The sequence below is a fragment of the Chelonia mydas genome, chromosome 4 (assembly GCF_015237465.2).
Source record: "Chelonia mydas isolate rCheMyd1 chromosome 4, rCheMyd1.pri.v2, whole genome shotgun sequence".
In the NCBI taxonomy this organism is placed as follows: domain Eukaryota; kingdom Metazoa; phylum Chordata; order Testudines; family Cheloniidae; genus Chelonia; species Chelonia mydas.
Window position 1 is genome coordinate 17,798,629 of NC_057852.1, and position 12,511 is coordinate 17,811,139.

General features: G+C 42.3%; 1 protein-coding gene across 5 annotated transcripts in view; it reads left to right on the forward strand.

Moving 5' to 3' along the window:
• The window catches only part of CFAP299 (cilia and flagella associated protein 299), a 379,314-nt gene extending 374,221 nt beyond the window's left edge, over positions 1–5,093 (forward strand). For 4 of the 5 annotated variants that reach the window (XM_043545244.1, XM_043545245.1, XM_043545247.1 and 1 more), the window contains one exon: positions 4,119–5,093. In XM_043545244.1, coding sequence (XP_043401179.1) covers positions 4,119–4,214 — 96 coding nt within the window. In that variant the 3' untranslated portion in view covers positions 4,215–5,093. The remainder of the gene's footprint in view (positions 1–4,118) is intronic. The other variant, XM_037896749.2, reaches the window with a different exon arrangement.
• Positions 5,094–12,511: the final 7,418 nt, after the last annotated feature.

A 12,511-nucleotide genomic window follows, 5' to 3' on the forward strand; every position in this document is an offset into this window, starting at 1 on the left:
GTATTGGGAGGGAGCCTGGAACTCTATTCCTCTACACAGCAGCCAGGGAGATCCGCTCCCTCGCACTCCCACACACCAGCTCTGGAAGACCCCCAGTTGTCAGGAGAGACCTGTCCACTTCAAGAACCAAAGAGGACCCATTCCCAATTTACCAGCGAAGGTGACCTACTGCCCACCCACCCAATCCCCCTCCAGTCAGACACTGCCAAGAGATGCCTCAGGACAGGTCTCTGATCTGCCTGCCCCCACTGCTTCCAGTGGAGGCCTCAGGACAGCCTGCTTCCTCCCACTCCTGCTTCCAAGTAAGAAAGCCATCTAGAGGAGCCTGAGTGAAGTGCTGGGGAGGGTGAATCATGCATCCGATGAAGTGAGATGTAGCTCACGAAAGCTTCTGCTCAAATAAATTTGTTAGTCTCTAAGGTGCCACAAGTCCTCCTTTTTCTTTTAGTGAATTGAGAGGTGCTGGTGCAGAAGGTGGGAGGGATTGGAAGGACTGATGGATTTGGGTCCCGGAAGAATACAGGATTGGGGAAGGGACAGATGGATTTTAGTGGGGGGAGGGAATGGGGTATTTTATCCAGAGATCGTCACATGCATCTCCAGAAGAGGTGAAAAATTGTTGAGGGGAGGCCCTTGTTAAAATGTTGGCAGCGTATCACTTGGCTGACAGGCCCAAATTTGACCCTACTTAAAAGTTGTATTTTCCTTTATGAAATGTGCTGACTAGTGGATAAAAAAATGTGAAGTTCCTTCAGAACAAGGGCGGAGCCATAGAACATATATAAAATCCCAGCTCCTGCCTGGGCAATCCACCGCCACCAAATCCAGAGGGAACTGTCCATTGGAATCACAGCCTAATACCTTGTTTTTCTTCAATGAATTGAAACAAAATGGATTCCTTTTCAGAAGCACTCAGAGAGCAGGGCTAGTGTGGGTCACAACCCCACACCTTTTTAAAAAAATCAAAAGTTGAAAGACTGTCCAGGCACCTCTGAAAATCAGGCCACTCATTCTAGTAGACTTGCAGAGATTTTTGCTGCCTGACTTCAGGCACCCAAGTTGAAAAAATTTGGCCCAGTGGGTCTGAGTGAAATCTAAAAGCCGAATGCTTCCAGATTTGTCCACATTTTACAGATTAATACAAAACGTAGCTCACGTCAACTGTCAGAGCATTGTGTGCAACATAGAAATAAAGACAAAATCCGAAAGGTATACCTGTCTATTTTGCTATGCAATGGAATCAGAGCGTGTGACTCTGTGCTTAAAGAATTAGGACTTTTTTAATATCCTTTGGCTGGATGTTTTGTTCATGTTCCCAGAGAGGCAAAAACAGTCTGATGACAGCAAAAGATTCTGATCATCCCGGAAAATACAAAACACAGTATGTGGCCGGCCAAGTGAGTAGTGTAAAGAGGGAGTTATCCGGGTTGAAAATTCCTATGGGAAGAAACTCCCATAAAATACACTGGCCTTGAAGAAGGTTGAGGTGGTTATGTCAGAGTAAGGGTTAAACATCTAATACACTGTCCCACACACACGAGAAAGTTGTCAGTATGTGCTCCCTCTGGTGGATATAAGTTAGTCTCATCCGCATAGCAAAATGCCTTTGTCCCAGCACAGAAGTGTTTGCAATTGAAGCAAACACAGGACAAGACTGATGTTTGAGTAAGGCTGTATACCAGGGAAATTGAGAGGCAAATGTATTGTAATGAGTGAGAGAATTTTATCAACAATGTTGTAGACTGTGTGTCATAAAATAAATGTGGCATAAGCACATGTTAGAGACTGCTTTTTTCTTTAATAATGGATCTGATCCTACTCCCATTGAAGTCAATAGGAGCTGTGGCATTGACTTCAGTGGAAGCAGAATTGGTTTCCTTATTCTAAAAAACTTATTTTTTACTTAAAAATAATTATGCCAAACAATTGTTGAAAACATAAAATGGAGGGGTGTGTGTGTGTGGAATCACTCACGGGTCATTGTTGGATGTAGTATACATTAAAATGCCCCCAGTCCTATGTTAAGGTGATATCAATGTTGAGCAGCCAGAACATTCAAAAAACTAAGGGTTGGGATTTTCAAAGGGGCCTACAGGTGTTAGACATTGAACATCAAAGGGAGTTGGGCACTTCACACCCTTAGGCCCAAAACTACCAAATCAGAACAGTCGTGTTTTACACTGACTTGGCCCTGGTGGAAATGGCTAGGTATAAAGAGCAGGGCAATGGAAAATCTGACCCACTGAACCTGGACCAGTGATGAGAGGAAACAAACTTGCTTTCAAAATTTAATATAGTGCTCCTGGGGATATTGGGTTATACAGTCACTGAGGTAAGTCAAAACGACCAATAGAGGTTTTGACTTTTATCCAGTTACATTGAACTTGGCAGAATTGATTGAACAAATGGAAGTTCCTACTTCTGTTCCCAAAGATGCAGCATGTACTGTCCGTGAACAGCCTTCTGAGCTTTTCATATGTACAATGGAGCATGACTTCACAACCCCCACCCCCTCCCGTACCGTTCTGCTGGATACCCATTCTTTGCAGCATCCAAATTGCCCTCTTTGTTTTAAAATTTGTCCTTTGACTTGTTCCAATCTACCTCCTAGACTTAGAGTCTATCCCTTCTTTTCCTGCATCTCTTCTTCTAGAGCAGCATTGGCCTCCTCTCTATCATTCCATGTCTGGAGCCAACTTTTGCCCTCAGTTACACCTAGGCAACCCTATGTGCTTCAACCCTATGTGCTTGCGTGGATATAAATGAGGGTATAATTTGGCCCAGTGTCACCAATGCTGATGCAAAAGCCCACTTCTCTGCAGCACCTCCCATCTAGAACATCCATCTTTCCTGTATTTCTCAGCCTCATTAACTCTCCATCTCATTTCAGATCTCAGCTGAAAACATCTTTTCTCCTTTGTCGGCACCCGTTTCTATCTGACTTTGCTGCTATTTATCTAGTTCTGTGATGGTTACCTAACTTTGTGAAGTGTTTTGAAATCTGTACAAAATAAACATACTGTGTACAATAAAGTCACACAGGACTTCCCCGTTTTGAGCCATAGCTGAAAGCTATTTAAATTGCTGCATGTATTATTTCCTTGCATGTTGGAAGAGGACTGGGTTATAACCCTATAAACAATGTTCCTCTGAAATCAATTGACAATAGTCTTCTGATCTTGATTTCCCTTTTTTAAACTTTACATCTGAGCCCTTGGACTGTAGATTGAATGTGACAAACACACCCATGCTTTGGTTCCTCTCAAAACCAACGTGAAATAAGCTGGGCAATAATTTGTTTGGGTTTGTACAGAACAGATCTAGGATGATGGTCTCTTTGAAGTGCTTCCCATGAAAGATGGCTGCATATGAATAGCAACAGTATAAAATGTCAAATTATACACATTTTAAAATGAGTGCATTGGTTTGTTAGACAGTCAAAAATGCATACCTAAAAATGTGTTTGGTTGCATTGAAAGTGGGCCATTGATCTAATGTCCTGCAGCTGGAGAACATCTGTAACAAATAACCAGATATTTTATTTCTACGTGAAAGATACTTGCACTCACAGTGCTACACCAAGTAACATTTTTTGCTCATTTATAATTTTTAAAAATGTAAACACTGCAGAAATATGTACTGTGTATTTGTATGTTGCAGAATATAGTGTACATGCATCCCCAGCAACTATCTGTCTGTCCATCTGTCTTGGGTTTTTCTATAACACTAACCAAGTAGAGAGATTTTTCAAAAGCACTTAACATTGGCCTAAATCTGCTGCCACTGAAATCAAAAGGAGTTTTACCATTGGTTTCAGTCTGAGCAAAGTTAAGCCAATGCTGTGTGCTTTCTACAACTGGGATCTGTTTGATCAGTTGATTGCACAAGTGTGCCTTTTCTTTTACCTAGAGTTATCCTATATGAAATGATGGTAAGTTCGTGGTATTTATTCACTAGCTCTTAGACATTAATCTGCATTTAAGAAACCACATACCTAACCTGAACAGAGTTGGTAGGTTCCATATTTCAGGGAAGCGAGGAGGAAATACATGTAACTCTCATGGTTTATATTTTGTCTGTCCTGACAGCTTGGTTAACTATAATATTCTGTGTCTCAGGCTTACCCAGGAGACAGCACAACTCGGACACCTATTGAGACAGATCTCTACCTCCAAGTAGTCATCTATGACCATATCCTCAGAAGAAAGACCTAAACACCAGCTCATTGGCTCTTCCCTCAAGCATCTGTTTACCAACTTTTATTGTAGCTGTAAGAGAAATAAATCAGTTTGAAGAGATCTTTACCATGTGTGAAACTGATCTTCCAGTAGAATGGGATGGTGATTTTTGGCCTGGGTTAGGCTACTTCAGGGATGCTGAGCGGAAGGAGACCCTGCCCTACCATGCTCCTGGGAAGTAGTGGAGTGCCATCACAGCCATTGCACTCCCCAGATCACAAGAACTGCCCTTTCCTAGTGCCCTTGGGGCACATGACACTGCAAAGGCAATTGGAGTGAAGAAGTGAGGTCATGGCCCCAACTCCTTCCCATTTCACACAAGCCATCAGATCTGGCTGACTACATGGGGGAGTACAGTAGCAAGAACATTACCATGTCTAGCAGGAGGTTCAGATTCCTGCCTGGAGCTCCCCCTTGGACAGTGCGGGTTCCCTACACAGAGCTGTGCCTCTGTGGCACAATTGATCCCCTAGTGACCACTCTGAGGGCCACCCCCAGGACTCACTTCATTTACCACTGAAATGCAGCCAGTCTTGGGTGAAACCTATCTGTGCATAGCAACATCACACAATCTCTTAGACCTGTATTGCCGCAGTATATTTCAGATAAGCAACATACATAATAATCTTAAGGCCTAGTGGAATATTGTTAGTATCACATTTAAGGTTTTATCCCCAAGTTGTTGGCGGGTTTTTTTTCAATATTTATCACAGGTGAAGTAGATGTATTTATGTTGTGTATCTTAATCATCCAAATATAAAATTTTTTGATGCATTTTAGCTGGTATGAAAGTTTTGCAAAATGAAATTACTGGGCTATTGCTAATTTTACAATAAAAATCTGTGGTCTATGTGACAGATGTTGCAACTCCATGCAATACCTTTGGAGACCATATTATATTAAATGTATGTATCACTGTGGACCAGAGGTTGTATGCAGCTCCAGGGGGAGGGTTACCACAATTCCTCCATGAACCAAAAATGGGGGGAGGTGATTCAGGTGAATCTTCTGGGTGATAAAAACCTCCAGAGAGGTGGGAGGTTTATATATACTGGTTCAAATTGGATGTTTCATTGGACCTCCTGTCCAATGGGGCCCCCAGCCCTTGCAGAAGGTTTGAAAGATGTTGGCCCACAAAGACGCCATAAGACTGATGAGTGACTCCTGGTATCTTTAATGCATGTTTAAATCTGTTTATGGTTTTCATTAGGTTTCCTCTATAATGCTTCTACCTTAAGCTTAAAGATGCTTGCTTAGAAAGAGCTGTGTGGACACTCGCAATACACTGTTCATAGAACTTGTAGAGAGAGAGCGAAGGATGGGTGCTGGCCATTAAGCAGACTGGCTTGCTGGGGAAATCACAGTTTAAGGCAGGGGCTGTGCAGCCTTTAAACCTCTGATCAAAAGGAAGTGGGACAAGGATCCCTGCACAGAGACAGGTGATGGTTGGAGACCTGAGACCTGACTGGACACTCCTGCAGTGGACCCCAGAGGGGAGAATACAGGTGCAGTTCTCCTGAAACTGTGACAGCTTGATTCTTCACTCACTCATACTGGTGTAAATCAAGAGTATCCCATTGAAGTCAATGGAGTTATGCTAGTGTAAAATACTGATACTGTCTCCATTGCAAGCCGGAGAAGAGGAAACCCCAACACTAAAGGCTGGTGGATGGGACATTTCTGAGAAAGAAAATGAACAAGTGTGATTGAATTTTTCATACTTCTGAACCCATGAATTTTAATGATTCTTTCTTGGTCTAATCAGATCTTAAAGTTATAAAAATCTAAGGTGGGAAAAAGTCCCTGGAATATGGAGGAAATTATGAATAAAAGGGTGGGAGGAGATGAAATAAAGGTAAACAGAATTAAACTTCCAAAGTTGTGGAAATAATTTTTTCAAGGTGAATTCAGCTTTCTCTAACCTTTGTCCTATAAATCAACACTTTTGATGTTGGTAAATTACAGCAAGATTAGGAGAACACCATGTCTGTGCCTGCAGGGGGAAAGAAGGAAATTTGGATTCAAATGGGCTTTAAATTACAGCCTGTACATATTAATGTGATGATCAGTGAATGCACTAATGAATAAGCAACAGTTGACTTGTGTGTCTTTAAAGGCATACAACTGAGATGCTTGTAAAATATAAACAGCCTCATCTTTTGAAGTTGACACTAGCCTACTAGGGAATACTGATTTTGCACAGTTTCTAATTTGAAATAAGATTCTGATGAAAAGTTTAACAACAACAACATAAAACTAAATGTAATTAGGAGTGGAATATTATTGAATCTACAAAATCTCTGGCAGCCTCATAAACCAGTCAAAATGACCAATCATGGAGAATTCTCCACATCCACCACAGACCATGGGCCGATCAAATGGTTGTTAAAAAAACTGATAACCTTAGTGTCCTGCATGCAATCAAATTAAAAAGTTAGAACCAGGATGATACTAACTAATGCAAAATCTGAAGTGATTATAACTTAGTCCCATGGCAAGGCTGAGTTTTAAGATGTCTCCCTAGGAGCTAAGCTTTTTGGAAAATCTAGCCTCCATTATGGGTGGGGATCACTTGAAAATCTGTTCATGAGCATTGTTGAAAATCTGGCCCCACATTTCATACAATCTGGTTAATTTCCCCTACCCGCCGATATGTTCCTTCAACATTTGAAACACTTTAAATTATTACCTTTCCCCTGTGACTGTTGAGTTTTCCCAATATCATGTCATTGTGCTGCCCTGGCTAGATACATAGCAAGACCAGTGTGGCAAACATGGTAATCAAGGAAATCGTTTTTTCAAGAAATAACTGCATGAAAACTCCCTGAATGTCCCTCCTGCACTCTAACTTTTCAGCAGCAATGAATACAAACCATCCACTCTGACCATGACAGTTATGTAAGATAGGGCAAGTGTACATTCAATACAATTGTTCTAGAGTTTACATTGAATTACGGGGTGGAGGGGGGATTGTGAATTTATATTACAACAGTGGATCTATACAGTTGTTATTTTATGCCAGTGGCTTTTTTGTGTAAAGCATATTTAAACTGGTTACAGATAGCTAAGGTCTATAAATATTATTTTGTGTACATTATGTATTCTGCTCTTTTACTTTATCCCTAGAAATTGATATTCTTGTTTTTATGTGGAATTTGATATAAATATGCAAAACTGCATGGACCTTGGACCCTAGTCATGGTTTTACAAAGGTTTTTGGTTTTTTAACAACGCTTTGAACCTCATATAAGGCAATTTCTTCCTGGTTAACATCTCCATTCTTGTCCCTGCTTTCCTTGCCTACCCTTCTCTGATACACTAAATAAACTGAACCACAAGAGCTGGAAACCTGTAGGACACCAGTTTCAACTGAAAATAAAGATTTGGGGTGATCTTGGCAAACCGCGTAGGCCCCTTCCCCCAGAAACATAGCCTATTCCCCTCGCAGATGGAACAACAGTGCCTGTCTCCAAGTACATAAGTCCCCCATAGCATTACTGTAGCTTGATTCACTTTTAAACTGATGCCACCTGCTACATAACCTCCCTTAAAGCATGTAGGGTCCTTACTCAATCTTTACCCATTAGCTGCCATATATGTTATGCCTCTTGCTACTGTAACCTTCTGAATTTTAAGTACAAAAGAAAATTCACCTTCTTAATTTTAAGTTCAAAAGAAAATTAATGGATTGAAATGATCCACAACTCAGTGTTTATGGACACAGAAAAGATGGCGGGAAAGGAGGAAATAAGACCGTATAGCAGAGTGGGTTTAAAAATAATACACTAGATGTTGAGGTACAAAATTCCTTTCTGATGTATTTCCATGTATACCCTTACCGTGCATGAATTCAGAAAATCTCCCTAGCCTGTCTCACTAAGGGAATCAGGTTAGACTCATCTGCCTTTTTCTTTTGTTTGTGGCTGTCGTTTCTGTTTATCACACTGGAAGCTTTTCCCTGGTTGTGATGTCTGATTCTTTCCTAGGGCACAAGTATACGTTCTGGCCCTGGGTTTCAGTTATGCTATGTCCCCTTACACTAGCAGAGGGAGTTTGTGTGTCTAAGAATCATGCCCTTTGTTTTTGGTAATAACTATATTACTGTCCCACTGTAGTAACAGAGACCTGAACAGCACTAACATTGTTGATGTTTCAATCTCCGTAACGGGCAGGTTTCCTGCCAGCATAATGATCCAATCCAACACCCATAGCCAAACAGCCCTGAACGGTGGCAGAAGTTAGGACCCAGATTCAAACGTTATAGCGACATAGTAAGGCATTTGCTGGGGAAGCCGAGCAGCCTTTTCTGCACTCTTAGGTGCACAACTGCAGCAGCAGCCTCGCAAACCAAGCCACGTCCCATGAAGCTGAACAAAGGAAACAGAGAAAAAAAGATGCAAGAGACAGCGTCCTGTGCCATGTTAAGAACTCACCCCACCCAGTGTAAACTGCTAACAAAGCCTCCAATGGGATGCAACACTTACACATTCATTCACTTTATAAATGTTTTATTTTCCAGCTGTTGATGGTATTCTCAAATTGGCCATCACTGAATGAGTTTTGAAGAGTAAATCCCTCCATTAACACCAACGTTCAACATTCAGAACAGAAACCTGACCCAAATGAAGAAAACTGGCGGTCTGTTCTCTGCGAGGCAGGCAGGGACATGCACCACAGACCAAGCAACTGTTCCCATTGCAAAGAAAACAAAAACACAGGTGCAGAATGCACTAAGCCCATGCTGATTAGAGCCCAGTATATAGTACACACTCTTTACAAGAAGGAAAACCATTGCTTTTCTTATTTGGCCATGATTCTCTTGAGGCTCCTTTTATCCCCTCTCATAGGTCAAAGCAGAATTATTCCAGAGCCCACAGTGGATGTTCTCTGTGATCAGAGAAACATGGGATCTTTCAGGCCTTTAGAAGAGTTAGAGATCACCACCAAAGGGTAGAGAAGTACTTGCTACCTGAACAAGCACAGGATACACTGAGCACCCCAATGAATGTTGCTTGGTGCCAGCTTCTCCACTGTGCCCGGTCTAGCAGAAATCTATTTTTTTTTGCACATCTGTAAGCCCCAGAGCTAGAAGTCTTGAAGGGAAAAGAAGCTCTCTGCTCCCGCATCGGAGAATATGGAACGCTAGATCTGGCAGGATTAATTTGCATGTTATAATTTTGCCCCAGCATGGTTCTATACAGTGGTTTATGATGTATTGTTTGGAGTTACTGTGTGTTCTGGGTTTTGGAAACTCCATTAAATAGTGCATGGAAATATATTTATGTAAGGAGGGAGACATTGTGAATGGTTTAGCCTGGGGAAAATGAATCACCCTGAGCCGACCGTGGTGTACTGAGCCCAGATCAACAAAGGGAGCAGAGACTATGTCAGAAAGATTGGAGGCTGTGCCCTGGGGAGGGTTTTGCTTTCGGTTGCCTGTCCAGAGATGGTGGACCTGCATGGAGCTGTCTTTATGAGATTGGACGGGCTGACAGTAGCAGTAGAGTTTATTGCGGGACTGGACCTGACAGCAGCTGTGCTGGAGCAGCTGACTGCAGTGAACTAGGACCTGGCAGCAGCAGGCCTGACCAGGAGCTGATGGTGCGAACTTCAGCTGGCTGCAGTGGACAGCCTGAGGAGAGCCACCTCCTGATGCCCACATGACCACCCCAAGTCTAATTGGATTTGTGAATGAGGTACAGGTGAGTGGGCTTTGCTCTGTGAATATGAGTTCTGGGCAATTAATAAGTACTTTGGTGGGGTCGGCCCAAATGCACTGTTTGGATTTTGCTAATTTCATTTTATTATGTAAACAGAGGTTTATCTTGTTTTCCCCCAAAAAAGGGTCTGTGTGGTTTCCTATTCCCAAGGACTCCTAAGTGGTTGGGAAGGGGAAAGAAACACCCCTACAGGGTGTGTGTGTGTTAAATTTAAAGTTCTTAAAGCCAGGGAATGGCTCAAGATTTCAAGTGAAGGCTTCCGCTCATTTTTGTTATTTAAAAGCGATTGCTAGAGAGCATTGAACCTGGCCTTTACTGCTGCCGAGGACACTGGCAGAAGGGTTACACATCATTCAAATGAAGTTAATTGGCCCTGAGACCCATAATGTGACTGAGGCCAAGAAATAAAGACTAGCTCCTTCCCAGCACTCCTGTGTTTTATTACAAGGTGCACCGCAGTAGCAGAACGTATGGACCACAAAATGGAATCTCAGCAAGGAGACAGCAGACAGGATTGAGGTTCAGTGGCAAAGAATGGTTGGGGCCAAGGTGGAAAGAGTAGGTCAGATTTGAGTTGCACCGATAGCCATGTGTGAGGACCTTCCCTGGTGGTGATGTTTGTGTTTGATGCCAGGGTAGCACAAGGAGAAATGAGAAATGCAAAATGACCCAGCCTACAACAGCTTGAGAGAGGGTGGCCAAGTCACCTCCAACGATAAAGCAAGCTGCCCATGTGTTAATAAACTGGGAGGAAGAGTATCCAGGCTGTCTTATATGGGTGGCCAGAATTTCCTTTACATTAAAATTCTGAGCCAGATTTTGCTTCAGATACATAATGGCCAATTGGAGTTCTGTGTGTGCACCTGCCCCATCCAGGATCAGGCCCCTCATGGCTATAATTTGACCCTTTTATATCTTTTCTATTCATTCTGATAACATATCATTTTTTTTTCATAGTCTACAGCAGGCCAGATTCTGATCTCAGTTACACTGCTGTAAATCCGCAGTGACTCCGCTGAGACTGATTGTCTCTCGAGGCTTACACCGCTGTGTGAGCAAAATCAGTCCCATGTGGTGAGGTTTGTAACTTTTGCCTGTCTTCATATTTTTTAGCTTTGCATGCCTCCTCTGCTGCTTTGTGCAGAGACCTGTCTTCCAGACTGCCGGAGACCTGCTTCTTACATTTGTACCGAAGATGTGATTTAGAAAGTTGTATTCCCTCTGAGGTTTGGAGGCGGTCAGTGTATCATCTTGAAAAGTTTGTCTTGTTTTTATAAACAAAGGAAAGGTCGGTAAGCTTTTATTCCATTCAGTTGCTTTGATTATGCCACTGAGTCGGTGTCTTGGGCAAATCAGAACAGTGACGTTTTGTTTGATTAAATATGTAAAATATGCACAGTGCTATTACACCCAAGTTCAGACTAGATCTCATAGCACTTTGCCCACAAATCATTTTTACGGCTCTTCCATCAACAGCAACCAGAATTCAACGCATTAACCCTTTGGGTTTCCTCCAGATGACCTGGTTGTTCTTTGACAATGAAGACTTCCAAAGCCCATCAGAATACATGGTTGGGTGTGGTCACCTGGGGAGGTCTCAGGAAAAAACCACAAATACCCATTAAGAAAGGGGGAGAGGGGAGGAAGAAAGTGGAATTCACGGCTGACATAACACATTTCCACTGAATGCAGTGGAACTGTGCCCATTTATACCCATGGTGTTTATGGCCCAGAAAGTAGATTTCCCAGTATTAAATTTAACAGTTGTGATTAACAGCTGCTGCCCTTGAAAGGGCTAGACACACACTGGTTTGCACTAGGTGAATCTGAAGTCAATGAAGCTACACTGATTTACTCCAGCTGAGGATCTAACCCAAAAAGTCAATATGATTTACACTACATTAAGCTGTAATGCCTCAAAGAGCTACACATTTTGAGCCCAATTCTGCTTCCATTTAGCTTAGTGGAAACATTCCTATTGATTTCAACTGGAATAGCGTCGGGCCCTTTAAAATGTAGGCAAACCTGCTTTAAAGTAAAAATACTACGGTGTAGTAAATGTTAATGTTTAAGGGCACCTATCGTGAACATAATTACAGGTCAAATGCTAAGGCCCCTGCTCAGCTTTGAGCCCATTGAGAAAATCCCCCAGGATCCAAATAGGAGTTTTGCATTAATTAGGGCTGGGGGTGGGGAAGGGGGAGATAAACAAGGGCCAAACAGTCTGCTGGTATGAAGAGATCAGCTATATTGAAGTTAATGGATTTAATGGATAAGCCAATTTGCACCAGCTGAGGATTTGGCCCTGAGTAAGAGCCACAGGATTTGACCCCATATTAACAATGTACATACAGAAGATGCTCTCTGAATTAAATTATATTGCAGTAATTGTCGTATTTTAGTTGAGAAGCAGCTTAGATGTATCAATTGGTTCCTCAGAAAACGAATTGTTGGCACCTACCGTTCTACCAATTATGCCTGGCTCTAACACAGTCAGTAGGAGAGACTTTATGTGGCCAGCCTGCACTCACCCCCATTATGCAAACGCATAAG